At 36.9% G+C, this 27,306-nt stretch overlaps 1 protein-coding gene across 3 annotated transcripts in view; it reads right to left on the bottom strand.

The window, feature by feature from the left end:
* Positions 1 to 27,306, bottom strand: part of COBLL1 (cordon-bleu WH2 repeat protein like 1) — a 75,250-nt gene that overhangs the window by 23,454 nt on the left and 24,490 nt on the right. Inside the window, exons 1-6 of one of the 3 annotated variants that reach the window (XM_042822691.1) lie at positions 19,577 to 19,610; positions 9,694 to 9,873; positions 3,634 to 3,835; positions 2,380 to 2,608; positions 1,004 to 1,042; positions 64 to 161 (exon numbers count right to left, since the gene is read on the bottom strand). In XM_042822691.1, the coding sequence (XP_042678625.1) occupies positions 64 to 161; positions 1,004 to 1,042; positions 2,380 to 2,608; positions 3,634 to 3,835; positions 9,694 to 9,873; positions 19,577 to 19,596 (768 nt within the window). In that variant the 5' untranslated portion in view covers positions 19,597 to 19,610. Of the gene's footprint in view, positions 1 to 63; positions 162 to 1,003; positions 1,043 to 2,379; positions 2,609 to 3,633; positions 3,836 to 9,693; positions 9,874 to 19,576; positions 19,611 to 27,306 lie in introns of those variants that run through there. The other 2 variants (XM_042822690.1, XM_042822693.1) reach the window with 2 other exon arrangements.

Genomic DNA, 27,306 nt, shown 5'->3' with positions numbered 1-27,306 from the left:
AGTATTGATGGATCACTATGAATATGTTTATAACTTTGTATAAGCAGAACTTTTATATCTTACTTGTTCTCTTTTTTTCTTGCTTCGTTGAAAAAAGCTGAAAAACCCTTTGTTTTCTTTCTCTTTTAAAACATCTGAGTTTTCAGACACACGATAGGAGTCTAAAATAGAAGACAAGAGTTCTAGATGTTATTTATTGCAGAGATTATTTTTCCTGCATTCTTACTTCTTCTCTGCCTGTCATAAGCCTTCTGGTGTAATATACAAAGCTCACCACAAATCACTTATACTAATAGCTCTACTAAAAGCTGCAAAATGAACATGTTTCTTACCATCAGTGTTCTTACCCTTTCTCAGAGCTCAGAATAGATGAGTTTCAGCTGCTATTAATACCTCCATAACTTACCCCAGCCCATCCCACTTGTCAAATGCTACAGCTCATATGAAAAGGCTATGGGAGGGAAAAGAGCATCAGCTCTCCCCAGGTCACAGTTCCTAACAGCTTAAATACAGAGCGTGGTGTGAAGCAAGGCAGGAGAGGTACAGGCCTCCACTTGGCATACACCACCGAAAGACCAGGTAGGTGCTGCACATCTAACAGCAATGGCAGTCACAGTAATCAAATCTTGCTTTACGTGCCCTTATTCACATCGACATTTTGTAAATATAGAGGTTGTCTTTCTGTAATTTTTACTAGATTTTATTTCCATCAGGAAATCCCACTGAATGCAAGTGCAGTAACAAACAGAAGGCAGTAGCAATACACCACAGAGTAGGATGAATGCAAGCACGAGTATAAATTTTGAAGCAATCTAAGTAAAATCATACAAAAATACTTTATACATAGTTGGGTATATACATTTGTACTTTTTTTTTTTTAATATGCATTTATGATAGGTCAGAGATGATTGCTGAAGTCACAGTTAAGCAGATATTATTACAGGAGAGAATGATAACTTCATGCAAGTTGTACAGTTTTACAGCCTATTTCAGTAAGGCCTACCTTTCAAGGATGGCAAGTTTAAGTCAACTGGTGATGTGGCTACAAGACAGACAAAAAAGAAAGACAGAAAATACCCAGTGGAATGAAGGATGCAGTTTTAAGTTACAAACACAGAAAACCAAGCTGAATCTTATGTTAGGAAAAATAACTGAAGAAAATAATGCATATATTTATCACTCAATGCAACATAAAATTTAACAGTGAGTCTGAAGGCATACAATGCAGACTGCAATGCAGACTGCATGGAGAGCAATGAATATAATGGAAATATAGTCTGAGTAAAACATGATTTAAATTGTCATATAAAGGCACACCTCACCATTTACTTTCATTAAAAAAAGTGAAAAATTCAGAGCTTTTAAGTTGTATGCAAAATGGAAATGCTAAACTACTTAGTATTGAATGAGTTGTAGTATGTCTGAACTTCCTAGTGGGACACTGTCTTGTGGGAAGTGTGTCCCCCCCTGCATTCTCTCCTAAGGATTTTTGGCTGTTACTTCACACAAAGGCAGCACTGCTAGTCTGTAGAAGAAAGTGGTAGTCAGATGACAAAGAAGATAATTCACTATGGGTGCACGTAGTTCAAACAACACATTTAAACAGTAGGTTTTGTTGGTATTTTTTGTTTTTGTTTTTTTCCCTGTGACAAAAAAAATATTCTGGTTTTCTCCATGGAAAAGGGGCCTAATTTCCAAATCTGACATTCTCCTGCAGTTCAAGATAACTGGTCTTTGGGAAGTATTTTTAATCATGGTAAAATAAAGATAGTCTTACAGCTATAGTGAAAACCAGAAATAGAATGGAAATAGAATGTGTACACAAATATAGGCAAGTTAGTTAATACTGTTCCTGTTGGACCATAATTAAAAAGATAATTATTGTTCCTTCATGACCTACACAAGAAATTACCAAACAATACTCAAATTACACTGAAAAGCATTATCACAGTATTCTAATATTTCAAAATTATAGAACAAAGCTATGTTTCTATAATACTTCTGTTCTCAGCTTATTACAGTCCTACACATTCTCTATAAGCTAAGGGAAATTCAGCATTACTGGTATGTTTTGAGAAGAGGCAGGGGAAAAAAAGGGATTTTTTTTTAAAGGATGCTTTGTACTTGGCCACCTATGCTCTTTTCTTGGGATAAGTAAAGGTACACTTGTCCCAGTTTCAATTTTGTGGCATATCAATTAAGCACATACTGAATTGTGAGAGACTAATTTCTTCATGAGTTGCTTTCCTTCTTTTTTTAAAATAAATAAATAAATAAATAAAACCAAGCCAAACCCACTCACACCAAAGCAAATGTTATGGAAATATTATCTAATTATCTTTTCAATAATAACAAGTTATCAAAGATATCTTTTCTTACCTCGACTGATATCCATGGCATATAATTCTCTTAGTCCAAGATCATTAAGAGATTTTGTCACATCAAGTGCTTCTTGAGACTGATAATTCTTCAGTAAAACAGTGTTTGAAGGATCAAATTCACATTTACTACAGATAATTGGTATGAGTTCTTGAAGAGGTGAATATGGACTAACTCTTACTACCGTCTTCTGTGTCTTCTTGTAGTTTATCACTACTCTTACTGTTTGCTGAAGAGAAAAGAGTTCCAATAAATATCCTACACAAATTTTGAAACAAACAGCATTTTCATAACAGTCTTACAGTAATCACCAGAATTATTATTAGGCCAGATTCAATGTTATATATTCAGTAACAATACAAGAGAAACTAAGAAATCTTTTGTAATTCCTTTTTTACCCAATGAAAGGACACTTGAAATAGCCTGCTCCTTTAGCATCTGCCATTTGTCTGTCCAGCAGGGAACACACACGGACTAGGATGGCATACCACCACACTAGGTAGCTAGAGAAGACAGCAAATGAGCAACGAGAACCTGCACAACGTGTGTGCACAGAACCAAGTTAAAAGGGCAGCTGAAGAGGATCCTGACCTCATGTAAGTGCTTTAGATAGATTAAAACAAAAACAGAAAACCCACCAAAACCACCACCAACAAAAAATCACGGTATTCTTCTATAGTGACAGAGAAGGACAGACAGATTTAGGCAACTCCCAGAAAGTGCTTTAGCGCTTCTAAAAGCCCCTGATTTCTTGAGGGTATATTTAAAAAAAAAAAAAAAAAAGCATTATTAGAAACATATGACATGTTCCATGTAGCATGTAACAAAGGAAAATGAATGTGTATTCACAAGGCTGTACGGGTACTATATCTTTTTTTTATGTCCATAATCTTGTACACAACATGACAGATGTTACAAGTTTTTGATTTTCAATTTGCAGAAGGATGTATTCAGCCACACTCCATCTTCAAAAATGTTCAGATGCACACTAAGGCCACTAAGGCATAGGATCTCAAATAATGTGATGTTTCTTTCCTTTGGCAGCAAAGATGCTTGACAGAACAAATTAAGATATATTTTTACTTTAGGAGGTCATTAATAGTACATTGACAAGATTTCACAGGCGTGCATAGTGAGAGGATGAGAAATAACAGGAAAATGTGAAACAAGAGGCTGATCTATCAGCTTAAGTTGTTGAATACAATATACAATAGTAATTCTAGTTTCTCAGTACGCTATAATTTTAGTCCTCACCTCTGGTATCACTGGAGCAGGTTTCTTCTTATCCACTTGTTTTGGTTTCAGAATGACCTTTTCCACTTCAAGCATTCCCACTGGTGTATTAGGTTTGAATTTAATCTGGCTGTTTTCTGCTGATATCAACTCTATTGTGTAACTTGAGGGGTTTAAATGATACTGTGCACAGAGAAAGATCAGCAAGTCCATCATGGGCTTCCTGTTAAATGCAAATCAAACAGCTACAACAGATGATAATTAAGCAGGCTATTAAACAAAGTATGATGCTAAGCATTTATCCTTCCATGACTAAATAGTTACTGTCAGGCACTGATCTTAAATATCTTCAATTACAACAACAAAATTAAAAACAAAAATGAATTTTTTTTAAAATCACTAAAATGAAACAGATTATATAGAAGTATAGCAAGAGCTAGAGCAAAGGGGGGCATTTTTGCTTATCTAAAGTGATGCTTTCCTGAGACCAGCATGGAGATGCGGATTAGCCACCTCATCTGACCATTAGTGGGAACTGCAGTAGTTGTGATGAATGCCCTTCTATTCAGTAAATAATATTCTTCCACAGCTTAAAATTTTTATATCTACTCTGAGGTTACAAGAGACACGAATTTACAGAAATTCTCAGCACGAGCCATGCAGAAGAAGCAGGTAAGATGAAGTTTGAGGAAGTCACCTTTCAAGGATTTAGGGTTTGCAAAATAAGAGCCATGCAGATGAAGGTGAAGAAGCTAAATCACAGTACAGTAGTTGAATCTCATTTTCATTGATAAAAATCTGTGAGATGCAACAGATGTCCTTTTCACAGCGAACCAAGTCCAGGCGCATTTTACATACATGATCGCTATCAGTGTGCCCTTTGCTCTTAGTGAGCAGTGGGGAAAAAAAAAATCACAGAACATATTAAGATAGTCTGAACATTCCCAGTTGCTACTGGAATGAATTTATTGAAGTTGTACTTCAAACGGAAGTATAATAGAAAGATTAAATGCACTGAAGATAAGGAGAGTATGCCAACTTTGCACACTACTGCCAACTGAATACAGTTATAGAATTACCAGGTCACTGGAGCATGAGTCCTAATTTTTGGCATTGGATAATCATTTGTAAGGAGTATTTCATGTGGACATCCTCCACATTTCCCAGTTATAATTACAAACAGGGGAATATATCACCTACTTTGTCTCACGAGGATATTATGAAAATAATATAGAAGTTTGAAGCAATCAAACGATACATTGGAAAGAATGCTGAAGTGTCTAAGCGAAAATTAATGCAAGACTTGGCTAGTATGTGTTTATCAAAAATCTTAAATTCTAGATGTAATTATAACAGATGGAAGTCTTCTGGTAGCATAACAGAATGTGGAAATAGATATCTGAACAGCCATCAAGCTAAGCAGAATCCTAGACGACAAAGATTATGAATATATTTATACATTAAGTATGAATTTTAACAGACATTTTATACAATCCAGTTCTGAAAAAAGAATTAAGAATGACTGAAGCTTAAAAATCATTGCAGCATTATTTTTTCCCCTTTAATAAACCCTAGAATTTAACTCCTGTTTTCATCTCTTCTTAAAGAACAATCCTGTGCCTCCCCCTAAGCAGACTGTCTTCTAAATTCTAGTGGCTCAGTTGGACTCCCTGGTGCACACATAACTCCTTCCAGTTACTTCTTTTTCAAGAGAAAGCTTCTGCCTAGTTAAGTGGTAGAAGAGATTCCTTGCCTCAGGAGAAAAAGGCAGGTGGCATAACAAAGCCAAAATACATGGAGAAACAATTCCCCATAAAGTGACAGAAAACGGCTATCAAATAGTCTGAAAAGATATAAAGAATGTAATTAACTCCCACATCTTCATCTAGATGATGTATATCAGCCTAAAAGTACCATGAGAAATGCAGTGGAAACTAAATGAAAAACAAACAAACAATGATGACAAGAAACTGTTTTTTCATTTAATAAAAAGAAAGACTTTATTTCAGTTCTTCATTTATATATCACAGCCTGGTTCAATCACAAGGAAGAAGGACTATTCTGTTTCTCTTACTTCTAACCCTTAACAAAACAACTGCATCCATCTCACTCACTTTCATTAGAGAAGATAAGGAGCTAGAAATGCACATTTCACTGGGGGTGGGCTGGTGTGGGAGGAGGCAGCCAGAGAAAGCACCACAGAGAAGTCACCACTAGAAGTACTGTCTGCCTTCTGGTTAGCAGGCTATCCAAGAAGTTTACCTTTTCTCCCAGCAGGAGCAACATAGGAACGCTGAAGATGAGCAGGATAGGAATTCATAGGCAAAGGTCACAGAGAGCCCTTCAGTGCAAACACACCACGGTGAAGGGGGCAAGCCCTCAGCTTAACCAGTCACAAATAGTGGCAGGCCAGTAAGCAAGAAACACAGCTGCCCATAAACAAACAAGTACATGCAAATTAGTACATAAGGGGAATGTTTCACTGTAAATTTGCTTTCCACTTCCAAAAACAACTTGTGTGACTAAAGGATGTCAGACTTTAAGTCTCCCCACTCTGCTGGAGGCCAAGATGCCAGCCACGAGCGCTATACATTTCCTTAGAATGATACAAAAAGCAAATTTTCGTAATCACATTCTCCAAAACTCATAAAACTACTTTTTGTTAAACTCTTCCAAGAACGAAGGTACACAAGTACATGTAATACAGTAAATTTAACAGCTTTCAAATGAGTAAAACTAAGAGGAGCCTAGCAGCAATTCTGGAGTATAATATCTGCTGGTGTCTATTCATCTCATTTCAGTAAAGCTATTATTTGCAATTACTTTAAACTCATTACATTACTTAGTTTTCTGGAAATCTCTCATCACAAGTGTTCTTGCACTTCTCCATTCCTTATCTGTTTTCCTCTGGTTATTCCCATATGATTATATGATAGCAAGAACTGGCTAATAGTTGTCCCATTTATGATGAGTTTCCATCTAGAATACATCAAACTATATTATGTTTATAGCAAGTTGAGTTCAAAACCAGCCATTAAAGATATCACTTCAAATACTGGACCAAGCGTTTCAAGAAAATATCCATCAAGTTTCTACATTCTGCCTTTTTTTTTTTTTTTTTTTTAATTACGTATTCCTACCTAACCAAGTTTTAGAGGCAAGGTCTTCCCATCATGAGTATAATGAGAAACACCACCAAATAGACAAAACTCAGTTAATAGCCACCATAAAGATTACTAGGCGGGCAGGAAGATGAACAAAAATAAAAATACATACGTACATAAAATAAACCTACACGCAGGCAATTAGGCTTCCTATAAACCTCTGATTACTTAAGTATGTAGCTCCCTGGCTAAAGTGCTCATTAATGCTACTCTCTAAAAAGAAAAAGGCATTTGTTTTGACAGAGAACTACAAAAAACACCAAACCCTCCAGAATGTGTTACTAACAAATGTAAGTACAATAGATTTTGGAAAGTAGGGCAACACCACAAAGCTTGCTATTCACCATACAGAGTAAACCAACAGTTCTCTAAGCAAACCCTAATGACTGAAAATACTCAAGAACGGATCAAATGGAAACTCAAAAGGCTGTAAAGAAATGAAGTTAGCCAAGCTAAGGTCTGAAATGTGTCTGAAATTAAAGCCATAAAAATGCAGACCAGGAAAATAATTCAATGCACAAATTCCAAATAAATCAACTGTAAGATAGTTCACTAGTACATACAATTGAAACTAATCATTTCAATTAGAAAAATCTTTCTCAAACTACATTTCTTCACTATGGGAATACAAGACAATCAAGTCACTAAGTAAGGAAATTTGTCAAATTATTTTTCTTCTTCTTTGGCTGCAAACAATTCTTGAATTCTGTGCTCTATTCAGAACTAATGAGAAGACTCAAAAAATGTCACACTGAAAAACATTTCAAAAACAAATCACGAAAAAAATTTGAAGCTTTGTTAATTCCTTTCTTTGAACCACGTGCCTTCCCCCATCATCACTGCTCCTATCGTGACTTTTTAAAAATAAATAAATAAATGCTTGCTCAGAACACCATGAGAAATCCTTCAATTCTGAATGGCTGAACTGAATCATTATCACCAATGACTACAAAATACAGACTGGTGTCCAGGCTTACATGAAGGAATCCACACAACAAACTCTATGCCCTAAGTTTCAAAATGAGCAACGAGCAATTACTACAGCCCTCCTTTCTGTTCTCAGTCTCTCAGTTTTTACTTTAGTTGTCCTTAAACAACTCAAGGATCCTTAACTTAACTCTCTTGAAATCTTTTCCTCTGAAAAGATTTAGATTTAGATACAACAGATCCATTTTTATCAGCCACTGTATACCACTCACAAAGATATTTACCTATACAACATCTTGTTCCTGCTATCCACTACTCCAAGGCAGGGAACAAACCACCCAATTTCACCTGAGAACAGTGGAGATGTTTCTTGCAGCACATGATTGCACAAATCCCCATTTCTCTTTTTCCCCGAATATGAGATATAAAAAGGTATTTCCACCTCCAAAGCTTTAAAACTGCCCACCTCTGGATACCAGCAAGACAAATCAGTAGATTATGTCATTTTCAGTGCTGTCTTGCTTATCTGTCCACAAAATACAATCTTCTAGACAATGCAAAGCTGAAAGAAAAGATGCTTTGAAGCACAGGTCCTGGATAGTATTCCCCTTCACTGTGAATGAGCCTGAGAGCACTAATGCAGGTTATTTGTCAGGGTACCATTTAAGGAATTGACACAAAGACTCTCAGTTGAAAAAGAAAAAAATACTAACCAAGGGATATTAAAACTGATTGGGAAATGTCTGTACTTCCTAAACACTATCTATATGCAATGAAGTCTGACTGAGTGAGGAAATAAGCAATTTTCTGGCACTTTGTTCTGGGGAAAGCTAGATACAGCAGGTGTGGTATTCAAAAGCATGGACAGAAGGAGTGAAGAAAAGGGGGAGAACTGCTTGACAGTGAGCATATGGAATCTTATCTTTAAGAAATTTAGAAAATAGAGGAAAGAACCACATTTATAGACAGAAATATTCCTTGCTGTAAACTTACTAGCAGAACACTGTAAAGTATCACAGTAGTAACGCATTATTTTAGAACATCTGTTTTTAAGAAATATAATATTTTCAACAAATATGAATTAACTTATCCTGAAAAACTAGATGATGTATGGAGAAAAAAATAATAATAATCCATACAAATTAATTCATTGAAGTTCTGATGTGTGATACCTAAAAAATGACTTCATCAACTCCAGTAAATGACAAGGCATGCAAACAGACTTAAGCCACTACAGTCAGTATCTCTGATTATAATGTGAGGTCGGCGTAGCTACGCGTTTATGTTACTCAGCACAGACTGGCATTCCAACTGCTCTGATCTACAGAAGGGTTTGCATAGGAACTTCTCAGTAAGAACAGAATGTTAATTATCTCAGTGGGTTAAGTCCCCGGATTTATGATTTCAACTCACCAATCAATTTCTGATCTAAAAGTGACTTGGGAGTTACATGCACAATCCATTTCATCAACTAACAGACTGAAATATTTATTCCAAATTAAAACCAGGTTCAGCAAAACATATTTGATTTATTAAAAAAAAAAGTTATCAAAGCTATAACTAGAAGCTTTCTTTGAAGCTTTATATATTTTGTATGAAATGATGATTTTTAGGACTACTAGTAGGCAATAAGTAGAAGTGCTGAACACATGACTTTGCAGCTTAGTAGGAAGCAGAAAAGTCTAACAAAGAAAAAGCATATGTGAAAATTCAGTGTACTGCACAAACAGCATTTTTCTAGAGATCTGCAGTGATGAGAAAGAACTACAGGTGTATCTTTGCATCCTTATAGGTGCCATACAGACCTTCTGCTTCAAAAAAAACAGTCTTCCTGAAAGGTAAGTAAAGTATATCTTTTCAAATTTACTCAAAAACACCCAGTCTTATAAAACTTGTATATTTTACAGAGTGAGTTATGCCTGGATAAAGGTTGAAATAAACTTCAGTAGGAAAGGAAAATTAAACAGAAATGTCATTACATGTAACATACCTCCCATTAACCGTAGTGTATTTGATCACATCTCCTGGCAGGACCACTGACAGTTCAATGTCTTTATCAATTACATTCTCTTTCTGTTCCATGATGATGTTGGCTGATGCTGTGTCATCAAATGGACAATCAGTGACCGTTCTGGCTTCAGATGGAGGAGGAGGTGCTTTAGCTTTTCTTCTGAAATAAATGGATACAAGGTAAAGTCAAATATTTGATTCCAGGCCTGCAAACTAACAAGTTTTGAGACAGGAATGAATCATGAACTTAATTCTTTTCACTCATGGCATTAAATCAATATGTGTAAGGAAAGAATGAGAGAATATTTTGCACTTACAGTCAGTTGTGACCAAAGATAAATAACCAAACTAAAATATCTATCTTGTCAAATAAAAATGGATTTGTTTTTGGTATGGTAAGTTTAAATACAAATGCCCAATAATGCGAGTCCAAAACTAAAAGCTTTTGTTAATATTTTAAATATACACTCAAAAATAAATGAATTACTTTTCTTCTCCCTTGAGATAGAAAAAGCCAAGACCTTATTTGAGTGTTCTCCAAACAGACTTACTAGATTGGTATAAGCAGAAATACTGAACTACACTGCACGCAGCTAAATTGCGCTGTATGTTTAATCTGTTGGATAGACAAGCATGGCAAAAATCATACTTTCCCCCGCCAATTTATTCTTTTAATTATTAAAATCTATTAAATAAATTCTACCAACTCTACTCTATTTGGTTCTATATAGTAATAAAATAGCAGTATTATTGATCTTTCCTGACATTTCAGTCACAAAATGTTTCCACGTTTTCCTGCCACCTCTGTTGATTTCCTATATTTATTCTCTCACTTTTCTTCCCAGTCTTATTTCTCATGCATACACAAAAACCTTTGCAAACCATAAAAAAAAAATCTAAAATGGTCCAAAAGGAACATTTTCTACATCTCAATTTGTTTATGCTATGCTATAAATTCTGTTATTTCCTACATCAAATAGTAGAATGTTCCCTTCAAAGTACTTTACATTTCACCAATATAATCACGAGGAAAAGATACTATTATTAAGAATTTCATCATTAGAAGAAAAAAGCCCTATATGGACATGCACTGTCTCAAGAGAATTTATTTCTTAAAAAGACTGGAAGGAAGCCACATTCACTAAAACTTAAACTACAAACATATATATGAGCACGCTATTCATTCCAAAATTATGATTGCAGTTTAGAACTCAGTGTTGTACCAAACTTTGTTTACATTAACAACAAAAACATTGACTTTTGGACTTATCCCACAGAAGTAACTTAAAACACGTAGCACAGAATTAGAAACATATTTTTTGGCAAAACAAAGTTTAAAGTCACTTACAGTGAAGAACAAACAAGGTCCAAAACAACAATGCAAAAGATGACTGTGTAACGAGGGTTCACATGACTGAGCTGTTTCTGAAAGTACTTGGAGTTTTGAACTTCAGAACTCTGTGCTGAATAATTAACTATTCACAGCCTCTCCCAGCTCATCAGAACTCCTAAATGTCCAAACACACCCAATGAACATTCATCATCAACATTTGTCTCCTCTCTGTTCATATTTCAAATTAGCTTTGTTGCACACCTCTCTCCACATAAGACTCATGACATGTGGCGTCAGCTGCACATTTAGCTTCAGCCTCTACAACAGTGTGTTATGAATCAAGCTGTTCTTTACTCCTCCTCTTTGTTTGTTTGTTCTGTATAACCTTAGCTTTCATCTAACTGCCAAAAACAACATAATTACAACTATTAAAAAACAAAAACAAAAAGCCCTTATAACATGTTACTTAAAAAAAAAAAAAAAAAAAAAAAAAAAAAAAAAAGAAAAAAAAAGAAAAAAGAAATCTATGCCCAAAACAAAAAAATATGCCTTTCCCCTTCTGTACTCATCTTCAACATCTTTAGGCAACTTCAGGTTATTTATCACAAATGAACTCAGAATTCAATCCCTGAAGACTACATGCTATTGTTCACAAATGCTAGTGGACTCTATTTTCCATTAAGCAGACAAATGCTATTTCATTGCTGGAACTCCACTACTGCTACAGATCATGCTCAACCCAAAACAAACTCATCAATAAATGTGCAGCCTCCATTAATAAAATGCAGGCTTATTTATAGTGTTCAGCTTACACTACAGAGAGCTAGAACTAGAAAAAAGGAGACAAAATTTGTGTGTAACAGTTGGAAGATGACGAGAGACACACTTACGACGAACATAAGCACATGATGTGGGGTTAGGCAGTGTAATGAGGCCGACTTTCCATTTACCCCAACAAAGAACAGCAAACCTCTCTTATCTACAACAGATCTTTGTGGTATGGCTAGTCACGTTTACGTTTCCCAATCCACTCAAAGGAGGAGAAACCTCCAAGTGTATGTTCTCAGAAGATACACTGAGTTTTATTAAGTGTCTTATTAAGAAACAGATATCCCGATACTCTCATTTTCTGTTTCCAGATGTCACAGGGACTTTTTTCTTCATTTTTTACCTATTCTCTCATGTCTTGTACTCCCCCCAAAAGAGTTGCATTTGATCTTTCAAGGTTTGTTTGTTTTGGAGACCTGCATTCACATGATCCCTGAGTTGCTTTTTTTTTTTTTTTTTTTTGGTAATGCAAACAACATCAGATGTTACTACATCTGTAGGTGCAGAGCAAAAGCAGCAAGTGGCAGGGTGGTGGGAATCCACTTGCAGCAGTACTTTTAACCTGCAAGTCCTCCCCTCCTCTTTTGCACAGTGTAGTCAGCAAGAAGTTGCTACAGGCACTTTCTCTCAGGCACCCTGAGGGACCAACCACCAAAAATCACAAAACCAGCATTATCCAAATAACTCCAAGTTGGTGGAATCATTTTCAAATTCTTATCCATCATAAAAATCAACCAAGCAAATGCCTGGTTTTCTCTCATCTCTTCATCTCTGCCAGAAGGCTGCTAGCATTTTTTATGATTTTGCTAAAAACAGAATGGTTAAGGCAGTTTCTTCTCTGAATGTTAAGTAAGGTAAAATGCAATTATAACAAGGAGGAATAAATACCAATCATATAAAAACAAATATTTGGAAGTCAGAAAAAGGTGCTCCATATATGGTCCCATTCACAGCACCTTTCATGTTCAGATGGCTTCCAGATGTGCTGGGAGCTAAGCAGACATATTCTAATCTAATTTGCAGAGTAAATATTAGAAGTTAGAACGACCCAAAACATTATTTTATTGGCTACTACAGAATTAAAGGAGAGCTGTGGGAAGAATCAATATACACCTGATTTAGCCACCGCATACAAACGTGAGTTAAAATAGAAATTTAAATCAAGGACAAAGTTTAATCAAAATTCCCCTGGAAACTGCGCAGCAGCATCCCACACAAGGTGGGTGCTCCCTGCTTCCTTGCCCCCCAGCTGCCTGACTGTTCTGCACAGACACAGAGGTGCCAGCCCACACCAAGGGATGTGCTTCCCCAGTTTACCATGGGATAAACAACTCCAGCCACCCACTAATCTGTGACATGAGTGTAATCCATTTTATCATATGAAGTAGAAAAAAAACCACTTTCTTTCCTAATTCTTCCCAGCCCCAGAAAAGGCAGCTAGAGGATGTTAAAGAATTCTTCCAGCTAAAATACAGATATATTTCACCATTTTGTTACGTAAAAGCAGTACAGCTGTTCAAATCAAATGCAAGGCCACAAAGACAACACTTTAAGCGCTTCAGGTCCCACTTTTACAAAAATTCCATTGCTGTATTTCAACATGTTTCCTGCTTGCAGAAAAATAATAAAAAAACTAATAGTGCCAATGATTTCAATGTGTGAAAGCCCTTTTTGAAATCAAAGTCTGGGTACAATAAATAAAACTATATTTATTTGATGTTAAACTGGAAAAAAATAAAGAAGTTTCAGAAAAATCCCATTAGAAATCAACAAGCAGTGTATTTTATAACTAAAGCATCTTGCACCAGTAACTGGCAAAAGGTCTTTTAAAACAATGAGAAATACTTGAACTTACAGTGACCTGGATATTTCAGTTACTGCCAACACTTCCTCTTGATAAGGATCACTTTCCCCAAAAACTGGAGAAAAGAGGAAATCTATCTGCTACATTTGTACACAAGCAAAGGCAACAGCATAAACAATCCACCTCTTCAATTCCTGATTTCAAAGAGTATTAATGTTTACAGCACTTAACTTCCAGTCTTAAGCAAATTACTAAGACACCGCACAGAGGCACCTTCATAGCTCTTTTAGTGACATTATTTTGGCTCTAACCTCAGTAGGACCAGCTCTCAAGTTTTCTATAGCAATCACTTAAACAATCACACAGGAAAAGACATAAGGGATATCAACTGAAATTGAGTCAGCTCTGAGGTACTGAAAAAATTCACTAAATCTAGAGGAATAAAAGCTTTCTGCTGTACGAGAGATGGATTTAAGTTTGTTAAACAAACTAAGTTTGCACTGCGACACTAAAAACACCCAATTATATGAAGGAGAGATTATTTCAAACTTCACTAAATGCCAAAACTACTAGAACATTTTTTTCCCCACTCAAAGTCAGAAAAGCATTGAGATCACCTCCAGAAAGGAAACAGGCCATTCAGTAAAGCTTCTTCTAAATCTTTTCTTGTCTTTGACTTCTCATTCAAAGCAGTTATCACAGTTATTACAACAATGCTGCTCCACTGCTACGTCTGTTTTCCTCAAACAGCTACGTCTGTTTTCCTCAAACAGCGGAAATCTTGCACATCATCTGTTCAGTGAAAGAACAGTTAACAAGAGTTCAGGCTTACCTCAGTGTTTTTCACTTACAATGATGCATCAGTTCTGGGCAATATACAGGCTAAATATTTAAGCCACAAATACCCTCTACAAGCATTCCCACTTCAATACTTATCTTTAATACTCACAGATTTGTCATGTACAGTAAGTAAGAAAGCACCAACTTTCCTGCTGTTTATTCATTATCCCCAGAGATGTAAGTGATTTCACAGCACCAGTGCTGCATATCTTCAAGATCAGATGCTAATTGAAAGGAAAATGCTCCATAACAACCACCACATTACTGCCCGATTCTGGTAGCTATAGGCTTTCCAAGGTAAGTCACTCAAAAAACAAAACAAAACCAAAAAAAAAAACCAACCACTGAACAGAAGCCTTTCTATCTCTTACGAAAATCACAACTATATATTTCGGATGTCAGCCCCTTTTAAGAAAAAAAAAAATCTAAGTATTTCATAAGACATAAATTGGTTGGAAAGCTGGAGCTCCCAGTTGAGGACTTGATAATTACATAATCAAAGATATGAAAAATGGAATAATACACAATAGCATCATTTTCATCTGCAGTGTAATTACAGATGGTTTCTTTTCCTTACTGAAACACAGTTGAATTTTCATCTGCACTGTTCTTCATCTGAATGCTAACAATGGCACTGAGATACCTACCCCACGTACAACATTTTTCTTCAGAGTACATTTTGTTACAGTAGTTACAGAGATGCTGTTTATCTGCTCTGCATAATCTTGTGATAGACCAAAATGAAAACACTTAAGTAGGACCGTTTCTTTTTCCACCCTTAGCATCACTAGCAGAGCAGAACAGCATGTGTGTGAGCATAGGATTCACCTTCTATCCATTTTTCTACCTCTGATCTGATACCTGGCATCTGTGCATTCAAAGCAAAAAATTTCTTCCAGACATCCTACCGTATGAGCTTCTGTTATCCTGTGCACTATTAGTAAAGGACACAGAAAGCCTGAGTCCCCATATATCTGTTCATCAGTATGAGGAACCATTGCATAATATCGACTACAGTCAGAGCCTAATGATATTACACAGAGATACAACAGCGTATGTGCTTGGGTTACTGCACATAATATTTTGCAATGCTTGATGAGTCCACCTTCCAGCACATACTTAAAATTGTATTTATTTCATACCACAACAGAAGACCTTTGTTGTGTTTTTTTTGTTTGTTTGTTTTCCATTTTCAGAGACTTATCTTTCTTATCTTAGATTCACTCATTCCTATCCTTGTTTTTTTCCAGTCCAAGTTTCAAGTTGACAGAGAAAAAAGGACTGGAAGTTCTTTACTTCAGTTAATCGTAGTTCTCCTCAAAAACAAACACCACCACCACAAAATCCAACCATTCTCAAAAGCAGATTTTTAATTTGATTTCTAAGGTTTTAGAGATTCCTTCCTCTCCCTCCAGTGGCCATTATGCTCAGAAAATGGAAATGAAACCATCGTATGTAACTACACTACATTCTAACCATCTTTCACTGTTGCTTGCTGCATCCTACCCCTATGCACACACATTTCCAACTAGTTACTTGAAAAAAATGTAGAATTACTTCAGTAATTTAAAGTTTCAGTAAAAGAAAAAGTTATGCTATACATATACATATATTAAAACTTCCTCTGCAGTGTTTTGTTTCTGTGGTCCAGGTTTCTGCAAAAAAAAAAATTGCAGTACTACAGTATTATTATATTTATTCTTAAAATTAAGCAGCTAGCTGCTCTGCCAGCATCGTGACATCTATATAATGTGCCAATCAGCGTAGATACTAGGCTTTCATCTCTAGATCAATATCACTGTTTGATACACAGTCTGTATGTTTATTTCCACTATGAAAGCATCAGCTGGATGTTAAGATCAAGGTATGGATCAATGAGAGGCAAGCATGGTTCATTCTTGGGAGGTTACCCCTTCAAGCCAGACTTATGGTATGTGTAGAACAAAATCAAAGAAGTGTTTGTTGTATCTGCTCCGCAAATAAATGTGAACTTTCAGGCTCTAAACTCATACACTTCCCTGTTTGGGAAGATTCTGAAGTTACATTGTTTAGTTACTGTACCTACCAGGCACTTCAATAGCTACAAGAAAAAAAAAAAAGAAAGTACAGAAATACATTTTAACTCCAATTTCCAGTTGGAGAAATAACCATGAAAATCTTGTAACTCTTTGAGACAGTGAAGTATTACACAGCGCAGTTTCTATACATATTTATAAGTGGGAAAGAAGATAAATATTGCAAATTAATCCCAGTGTTTAAAAAAATACTACAAAAGAAAAAGATACCAGAAAGAAAGGACCACGTAAAGGGTTCTCCTAAAAGGAAAACGCTTTGTGCAACCAATACACTGATATGTCAGTAGTGATACTACAAGTGATACGATTAACAAGTTGATCTTAGATCATCTCTACGAGTTTACTCAGTGAGAATCCAGCAACCCTCTCTTATTTGTGTCTACATTTAGGAGACACAAACAAAAAACACCCCATCTCTCTTCCCATAAATAAAAAGGATCAAGAATAAGCCATCCCAGGAATTAAGATGTGTTTTTAAAGCTCTCAATAGAGAAAAAACTTTTCCTAGTCAATGGAATGTGTTGAATCCCTCCTTAACTGTCCTCAGAGTTCTAGAGAAAAGATTTTTTTTTTAAAAAGAGTTTTATCCTAGAGGGAAGTAAATCACTGGACTGGGACCGTAACCATGACAGTAAGATGAAAGCTTCATGGAATCTTTCAGCAACTGGTTCACACTGAAAGCAAGAAAGCAGCAAGTGAATCCTTCAGTTCCCTCCAGACCATTTAGAATAGATATTCACCCGACTGTCTGTCCCCATGGCAGTGGCAATCTTGAAAAGCATGTTTGTAATGGTGGCCCTCCTGGCATTAAAGGGACACCAACTCCAACTTCAACGTAACTAACTCAAATACAAGTTTAAAACTTTTCGGGGAAAAAAAAAAAAAAAAAAAGCATTTTTGTTCATCACTCTTACAAATGAAATAATAACTATGAATACAGTGACCTTTTCAAGGTCACTTAAAACAAAAGAAAGACTGCCCAGCCTTTGCATACAGATAACCATCAAATCTGTGTTCCTTTACACTGCTCAGTGAAAAACAGTGAGCTCCTTTTTAGGTGTAAGAATTGTCCTGCTGCTAGAAGACAGCCAAGAGCTTGCAATGCTATCAGGCAACAGAGAGTAAAATAGTAACAACAACAATTATGCTGCAAATTAGCATAAACGTTATTATTAAGGAATTAGAAAAAATACATTCTTATACAAGTAAATCCTTTATATCACACTCTGTTGTGCCAAAAGCAGTATTACTTCTTAAAAGGAGAAAATTAAAAAGAAGAGTTGTAGAGGAAAATTAGTTCCAACAACATTACTTTTAAGGAGGTTCAGATCTTGGACTTGTGAAGTATATAATGCTAACACAAAATACAAATTTGGCAAGCAGTGTGCAACATGTCTCTGTAATAAGCAGATACTTATTCCCACTCGCAACTTTTTCACAAATTATTGAAAGTGAAAATGAAGTTAGGTTTGCTATCAAAAGAGAAGTGAAACAACCTGAACAGCATTCAAAACTAAAAAAACTTCATATGACTCATTTGGTCTTTATTATATTTACAGTTATGAAAGCAATCTGACAGAAAGGAAGGAGCAGGGAAGAGAAAGCAGTAAATTTGTAACAGTGATTGAGTAATATATAACTGGCTGAATAAACAGGAAAAGAAAACAAAGAGCAGCTTGATCTGAAAGAGGGAGCTTAACCTTTGATACACTAGTAAATCTAACAAGTATTTAAAACTCAAGCAAACATATGCCAGCTCCACTAGGAACAAACTCAAATCTTTTTTCAAGAACTTCTGTAAAAGCACACGCGTACAGATATTCTTTTCCTGTGACCAGCAAGAGAAGTTCAATTAGGGGCTCTCAAATAGAGAAAAACCTAAATCTGCCCTCCTGGCTGTTACCTACTAGCCATGAAAGCAGGTATAGCAGCACATCTTTCAAAGCCTGCAGATGAAACGCTTGGCTCTGCTCACAGCTTTTTTAGCTGCTGTTCTGAACATCAATGGAGCAAAGAATTGCAATTTATCTGAGCTTTTCTTCTGCGGCTTTTGTCTGCTGTTCAAAATTGTGTTTTAGAAGTAACACTGGAGGCAGGCACTGGATGGATTTAGAGGCTGGGCAAGGCAAGAAGAAAAAGCCACCCAGTACCACAGCAGCCAGGAAAGAAACTAACACAAATTCTACTCCTTTCCTCCCATACACACAGCCCTCAACACAGCTGTTGAAATAGGTGCAGGTGGGCAACACAGATAAAAAAAAATAAAAATGCAGGTCAGGAGCTAGGAAGCTCTGCAGTAATAACAAAAAAGCAAAGCTTTACCCCCTGCTGCCTTCAGCTGCAGCCTCCCAGTCTCCCAGCTGCAGATCCACTACAGGAAGAACCGAGTCAAGCACATGATGTGACTTTGAAAAGAACTGCCCTGATTTCTGGTTGTCAGGCAGCTCTTTGGAACAAGCCAAGCTTTCTCCCTGGCAGAAAGCTCTTCAGCTACCAGCAGCCTTCTCTTAGCAGCTGGGCCATTTAGGCATCTATAATTTGGTAAAACTCCAGTGTTCTGTACATTTGCATAACCAAGAAATAGAAGAGTTATTAAATGGGAGAAGAGACATGATATCAAGCATTGGAAGGCATTGAGAAGGCAGGAAAGCTTTCAATCCTAAGGCAGAAGCTTTAAAAAAAAAATACACAAGTTACATAGATGTCATGGGATGTGAAAAGAGAAGCAAGAAAGAGCTACCATGCATGAGAACCATGTACTACTTGCATAGAACCATGTAAGCAAATGAGGCATGTTATTTATTACAGAAAAGAAAATGAAAGAGGAAAAAGTTAAGTTCAGGCTAGGAAACTGTACCAAAATAAGTGTTAGCTTTACTAAATCCCATGAAAAGAATCCCCACACTTTCATTTTTCAACTTAGTTACTATCCTGAAAACTAGGGTGTAATAAATAAATAAATAAATAAAAAGATTCTCACTACCTTGTATGTCGCTCAAACATTGTGGCAAACACTCCTACACTCGTTGCAAAACTAAGAACAAATGCCATGAGTGCCCGCCCATCTCCTGCTCATCTCTCAGAGCTACCTCCAAGACCCCACATCTCTCAGAGCGCAGCAGCAAAGTCCCTACCCTTTGGAGCAGGGTAGCCCCCCTGCCACCCTTAACCACAGTGCTGCTGCCTCAGCCCAAATCCAATGTGCAGGGAGCTGGGTGGTGGAAGCACAGCAGAAATGCTGCCCCAGCTCTCTTCCTAGCATCACCCTGGCAGCAGTTTTCATTCCCACCTTTGCTACCACTAGCTGTGAGAACCTCCTTCCCCTTCATCCCTTTTAACTTGAGCTCCCCCCAGGCTGGCAATTCAGCGCCCCAAGGAAACACTACAACATCCTCCCCCCCAAACTCATCCTCTTCTACATGTGAGAGTTGCTGTTAGCTCTCTTCTTCACTTTCATCTGTGGACTCAAAATCCCCCAAATCAATTCTTACTGCAACCTTGCAGCAGGCACAGAAGACAACATTTCTGTAAAGCAATCTGACTCCTCGCACCATGGTGGGTGACATCAAAGCTGTTTTGGATGCCCCAGCACTCCATTAGTAAAAGTCTTTGCAAAGAGTACAGACATTCAGCCTTAACTACACAGTAGGGAAAATTTTGTTCTTAGTAACTTCTTTAACAACTATCAGCAGCAGCAGCCTCCTCTACGGAATGTAAAGAAACTTTCCTATGTTACATAGATGAGTAACTTGCTCTGACTGCTGGGATACAACACTATTCACTCCCTTACCCGTTGCAGCTTTTCCAAACTCACTGCTGAGTTTTGAACATTACAATTCAGCACAAGAAGCGTACCAACTTCTACATGAAGCTCAGCTGAAGGTTTTTTCTCAAATTCTTTTTTTTTCTTGTTGTAAACAAAATATATCTTGGCATTGTGCAGTTAGAGTCTATTGAGGTATTATCCAAACGCTTTAATGCTCTGTGATAAATAAAAGTGCTATGTAATACTAAATGAACACACATTTTTATCTTGCTATAAGAAACAAAAAGGCATTAACTTCTACAAGTTGTTAACAACTGCATCTCTTCCAAACAAAACTTCATATCAACATTAGATGGACAATGAATATCAATCAAAGGCAGAAAAGCCGTGATGTATCCACGTCATACAACATTCTTCATTTAACACAATCTAATTTGAACTTCTGGGTGGCCACCTGAAACTTAAAATAACAGACGAAACTCTTCTGTACCCCAAAGTGCAGCACTGAAATTCTAGCAGTCCATCCACTTGGATATACTGACAGGTCTTTATTCACCCTTGTCCTCGAGCCAGGAAGAGGATAAAAAGCTTTTTGTATCTTGGACTGGAAGAATTACACAATTCCTCTGAATGCAGCACTACAGACTTTAATTCTTTCCTTTTACAGGTCTGTATTTGGATTCCGACAACTTAACTACTACCTTATCCGTGAATCTGCCTTCCCCGCAAAAGCATAGACTTAAACATTGCTAGAGATGCATAATTATGGTAAATATTTTTCCTCACAACGGGAGTTCAGGCAAGTTAATCCAAACAAGCCAGGAAATGCTGTGTAAATACCAATAATTTCATTCTTAGTCTTGCAAAATATTTGTCAGCAAACATTTCCAGAATTCCAACCTACTCCAACCAGAACTGTGCTGCATGTCAAAGTTTTACCTGCATATATCTAACACAATAGCTGCTAGACTGACATTGCCCAGTAAGGTAATAAAAGTACCACCTGGAAGCCATTCTGGTGACCATTTAAGCAAGAGGAGGGGGCAGGAGAACAGCTAAAATTGGTTAAGCTACTTTTCTGCCTACCTCTAAGAGAAGTCAGGTTTCTCTTCTCCATTAAAATCAAGTGAATTCCTTTCAACAGCATATGTAGGTAGAAGGGCTGGATCAAGCGTGTGCATGGCAAGCATGCTGTCACTCCTTTCTTTTACCACTGACATCATTAAGCCTACCTATTTATAATCCCACCACCTGACCAAAAAGCCTACACAGTACATCTGAGATTTGTATGGTCATTAATCCTGACACGTCTACTTCAGCCAATTCAAAGGAGTACTAAGTAGCTTTGTTGTGTCTTTATGATACCGTAAAAAGAATCCTATCCTGTTTTCTGTGCTCCTTTTCTTTCTACAAGAAAACCTTAATGGGAAACCTTTGAATTAGGACTCTTTCCTCTTTCTTACTTTTTTTTTTATCCTTCCCCATTTTTCCATCTGTAAGATATCCAACTAAACAGTTCAGATAAGCAGATTTTGGTGACTAGATAAATGCTTGGACTGCAGAGGAAAATAACTCTAAATCAAGCTAATTTGATCATCAATACTGCCTATGAAATGACTGACACACTAATCAGTATCACAAACAGAAGTACAACAATTATGTTGCCTTGGAAGAAAACAAACTTTACAGTGTTTGAAGTAGGACAATAACAGAAGCATGACACCATTATCAAGAAAAAAACAGAAATTGCTTCAAAAGCAATTCTCAGTTCATTCATTTCTTCTCAAAGTATACAGAAGCGTGAAAACTGCTTACAATTCAATCTGTGATGGGAAGGAATGCAGCCAAACTCTTTTGGGCAAGGACTAATATCAGCTGTAGCATCCTGCAGGTTCCTATCATTAGTAGATGCTGCTTCTAGATCCATATTAGGCCACAGGGCATTTTGCAGAGGTCTGTGTGCCGCTTCAGAGAGAGGGCAGCATCTGCAAGTCCCTGTGCACAGCGCCAAACACTGATAGCTCCTTAGCTGGCTTCTCTCAGCCAAGAAGTCTTGCTACAAGTGGCCACTCAGCACCACCTCAGACAGAACAGAACTCTAAATTGGTTTTAACTAACATGCAAGGTTAAATGAAACAAACCTTCACAACAGTGCTCAGTGGGCATCCACATAACCAGCAGGCTGGAACTAAACTTCGAATGTTAAGGATACTAAGAGGAAAAGGCCTTGAAACAAGCTTAGTAATTTGAAAAGCTGAGGTCAACAGGGTCACAGATCCAGGCAGCACGGCAGGACTTAAGACAACCAGTAGTAAAATTTTCAGTGCAAACAAACAGGCTATCAGTGCAGTCTTTAAGACACCAATATATTCCATGTGGCCAGCTTGTCCTATGTGGCAGAAAACAACTGGAAATTCTGCTTGGAATCATTCATTTACATCCGCTCTATTGGTTGCACCTACAGGTGTTCAATTAATATTCATATTAATGTCCAGTTTACTCCTATCTGAAGTATCAAGTTTGATCTACTGTTTACTTACTTAAATTCCCTTCTTGCAGCTTTAAAAATGCCTCTAGTGTTTTTTTGTTTTGTTTTTAATGAGTTCCTAGAATATGTACAAAAATATTGAGAATTTTTAAAGACCTGGCCAAAAGAGTTTAGACTGGGTATTACAAAATAAAATCTAAGGGAGGGCAATTAAAATATTTTCTTAGAACTTCTTCAGAATTTTCAAATTCTTCTTATTTTTCCCATAAAACAATCTACTTCAACTACTCATCTTGGCATTGCTGCATTGGAAAAGATGCCCTAAAAAGGAAACATCAACTACTCTCAGCAGCAAAAGGGAATACATGTGAACATTCATAAACATAGAACTTCTTGTGCCTGTAGACTTTAAGAGAAAGCAGCAATCTATATTGCTAAATACAACAACACTACAGCGCTAGATACAAAAGTTTCTGAAGAAGTCCCTTTCATTTGTCTAGGGTAGATTTTCAGGGGCTGTTTCCTACTCCCTAACCCACAGAATTGTTTCTGAGATATGAAGATAGGAAGACTTGCACATACCAGCAAGTGAAGTAAAACTAACTTCCCAGTACTTATCTTTTCAGATCTCTAGTTAATCACAGACAAGAAAATCTGAAGATAACCAGAATACTGAGCATTTCTGTACTGAGGAAAAAGAGGAAAACAAACACCATCCCAAAAAGAGCCTAACGGTTATCAGAACACAATGGATCTGTACCATTTATTGGCATTTGGAGAAGTTGTCCAGAATGATGTTTGGTTTTTTTTTTAATCCAGTAGGGAAACGACTGAGGTTCAAAGAGCTTCCAGCTCCCCATTGTCTCTATTGTTATAAACAAAAGACTTTAAAACAATCTGATATTTCATCTAATCCTGAAATAGTTATGATTATTTTTTAAAAATAATATTTGTGACAACCTGGAGTCTGAAAGTAGCAAGAATAGCAGGAAACCTGGATTAACTAGCTAAGAATAAAAATCCTTCCAGGTTACATTCCTGCTTTATTAAGTACTCTGTTTCTTCAGTTGCTTTGTACCTACTGAGATGCCATCTCATATGTCATGGATCAGCACAGACAAGTCTCCAGGGAAAGGCAAACGGTTTTGTTCTATCAAAAAGAACTGGAGGGGAGGCTTCCAAATGGCTTGGAACCAGACCAAGAATTTTTCTTAGGCAAGTCACACATCAACAAGGAAAGTTGCTTAAGCATTCAAAATTGAGGGGGACTTGATTATTTTTCCATCATTTAACATTTGGCCTAAAGATTTTGTGCAATACCATTAGACAATTTCTATTGCATGTTCTCCCTTCACTTACTTGGAATAATTAGAAAACAACAGATCAGTACAAGCACAAGCAGTAAATGTAAGGACACGAGCAGAGAGATCAGATCATGACGTCTCATATGAACACCATATACTTCCTTCAACCATACCCAATGATTGTCTCTGAACCTACTCCAGTTCCGTTATATCCTTCTGGAGAAGACAGAGACCAGAACTGTTCATCATATTGCCTTTACAGATTCAGAAAGTGCCAGAATCACGTCTTCTCTTTTCATTTCTTTACCAATTTACACAACAAATAGATTCCTACTGAATTTAAATCTAAAGTGAATTTCACCCCATTTCATTATCCAGTCACTTGTTTTGTAAAATTCTTCTAAGTTTTCACAGTCACCTCTCCTCTAATTACCATGAATAACAGATTTTTACTGTCACCAAACTGCCAGGTCAATATTCAGCCTCTTTGCTGGTTTATTAATACACCAAACTAAAAATTCTAGCAGAGAGGCCTGTGGAACTCCTATTTTTGTGCAAATTAGTAGGTAGCCATGCAAAGCTCACCATCATATGCCATACTTGTTTAGTTTTCTTAAAATGCTCTTGGTTTGAGACTAGCAGAATCTTTCACTAAGACCAGAAAAAACTCTCAGCTGCTTTCCCCTCAGCCATTTATTTGGCCAGCATAGCAAGTAAGTTTTTCCTATAGCATTAAATAAGACATTTACACTGTAGGTATATTGCTACACAGGGAGTTCCTTGTTTTATTTCAACTGTGCTTGCTGCATCAGAGTCTGCAGAGAAACAGATTTTGATAATTTAACTTGAACACTAAGCTAGTGCTTACAAGTTCTCACCACAGCTGAGCAAATTAAGGACAAAATAAGAATGCTTGCTGAAAAACAAACAAAACAAACAAACAAACAAAAAACCAACCTTACTCCAAGGTCGAAAGGGCTCTATTTTAGGCTACCTGCCCATCCCACGAGTTACCTGCCACAACATGACTTCCCTTAAACTGCAGCGTGACTCTTCCACCTCTCTATCTCAATAAACCTTTTATCCTCATTTTCACACCAATTACAGTTCTGTCTACTCAGCAAGAAGGCAACATGCAAATATTCGGAGTATTTCAGACCTTGCTGAGTAACATTTCATCTCAATCATTACGGATACGGCTCATTAATCCACTGCTGTTTTTAGTATTTTCTTCTGTGCCAGTTTTCTTCCCAAGAGGACATTTTCTTTTTCCAGAATCACAAATCAAGGGAGTTGGGAAACTCTGCATGGATTAAACTCTATAGAGGAACATAAAATAATGGAGAAAGGAAGAAAAAAAACAAAACAAAAACAAACCATGAAAGAAAAGCATAAAAGCATTAAGATTAAAAGTCACAACAGAAACCTGCACAATAGTGAAATGCTTCAAATCATGCTTGCTGTTCAGAGAAAGAGGGGATACTAGTAAACATTATCCAGAAAAAAAGATTTACTTAAAAACAAAAGGAACAGCAAATTACAAGGGAATCGTCAGCTTTTAGTTTGAGGGATTCACATGTGCTTGAGGGAAAAGACACCAAAGTTGAGGGGTCAACTGCCCCAAAACTCCAAGAAATCAGTTCTTCCCCTCAGAACACTGAAGTTATACCCTAGAAGTAAACTCGTACTCCTGTGATGGTGGTAACATCAGGGCACAGTGATTGCTACAAATAAGATACATGACATAAGAGGCAACCTGAGTTGCAAACTGGAAGACTTATCTAATATTTTTTGTGTTGATTTATGCAATAGAATATGGGTAGGTAACAGATGGTATATTATGTTTTTCCTGTTTTGACACAATGTAAAAACATGCCACAGATGGCTGTAATGTAATTCTCATTAACACACTTATATTTTCACAGTTTGGTATAGCAATAATGAAACTTCGAGGTCTGGAATTTCCTGTTGGTTAATTAGTGGTTAGGTTAATAGCACGAGGAAGCATGCAACCCAAAAAAGTTTCCTTATTGTTTAATCATATAATTACTATATTCATATTTCTGGGAAAGCTCTCCAGAGATTTCATGTCACAGTGAAGCTACCTTTACAACCCTCCCTCTGTTTGTGAAACAACTGCATTATTTTACACAGCAGTGTGTGTAGGCAGGAGAGCAATGAACAGCTCTAATTCAGCTCCTCTGGGAAGTTCCAACAATGCTTTTTATTTTAGAGATACCAACATATACTTAAAGAATTCTTTAAACGCACATTAAATCAAATGCTAGGGAAAAGCCAGGATCAACATTTCTTGGTCTGTTACTGGTATGTTGCAATAAAATCACTAATTAATTATCAAGTAATTCTGTGGTGGTTTTTGAAATCCCCATTTATAACCCCTCACAGAAGCTTGGAGCATGACATGCATAGCAGTACAACAACATCCCATTACATTTGGGATCTAGAAAGAGGAAAGGAACAATTCACCACAGATCTCCTACTCGGCCTACTGCCATGAGAAAGGCTGTTGCTTTGACACAAACACTGCAAACTTCAACAGGTTAGCAGTTCAACTAGCAATGTAGGATTCACAGCAATCCATAGGCCAATGAGCCTCCATCATGTTCCTCATACTGCAGTGACAGCAAGGATGAAAGTCCAACCCATGCCAGCTCCTCTTCCCCTGGGTAGCACCAGAGGATCCCCAGCAGATAACCCATATCCACACATGCGTTAAAGCACAGTGAAACTGATGCCTCGTCAGAACTAGCTCCCAAAAAATTACTGAATGGGGCAGCTGAAAAAAGGAAAAAAATCTACCCAGAGAAACTAGAGCAAGTCATATACTGAGTTGTGAGGTAAAGAGCAATGGGAACTGTACCACTTTTTAAAATGGTAAGGATTCCAGAGAGCCTAGCCACTATCAAGCTATCATGAAAAAATACAATGTGAAAAACACAACTCGTGACTTGGGCTACAGAGCTAAAGAAAGCCAAAAGCTGCAAGGCAAAAAGTACCTTTTAAGCTCCCCAGCTCACTTATGACAGAGAACAGAGAATCTGGATCTTCTAACAAACGCCTTTTTCTTTAAAGGTCAATACAGAGATATTTTGTCAGATTCTGGAGCCCTCCCATTCCTTCACACTTTATTTAGA

The sequence above is a fragment of the Centrocercus urophasianus genome, unplaced genomic scaffold, assembly GCF_019232065.1.
Source record: "Centrocercus urophasianus isolate 14NV4802_14NV808 unplaced genomic scaffold, USGS_Curo_1.0 seq_20, whole genome shotgun sequence".
Taxonomy (NCBI): Eukaryota; Metazoa; Chordata; class Aves; order Galliformes; family Phasianidae; genus Centrocercus; species Centrocercus urophasianus.
This window is presented reverse-complemented; position numbering and strand designations above follow the sequence as displayed.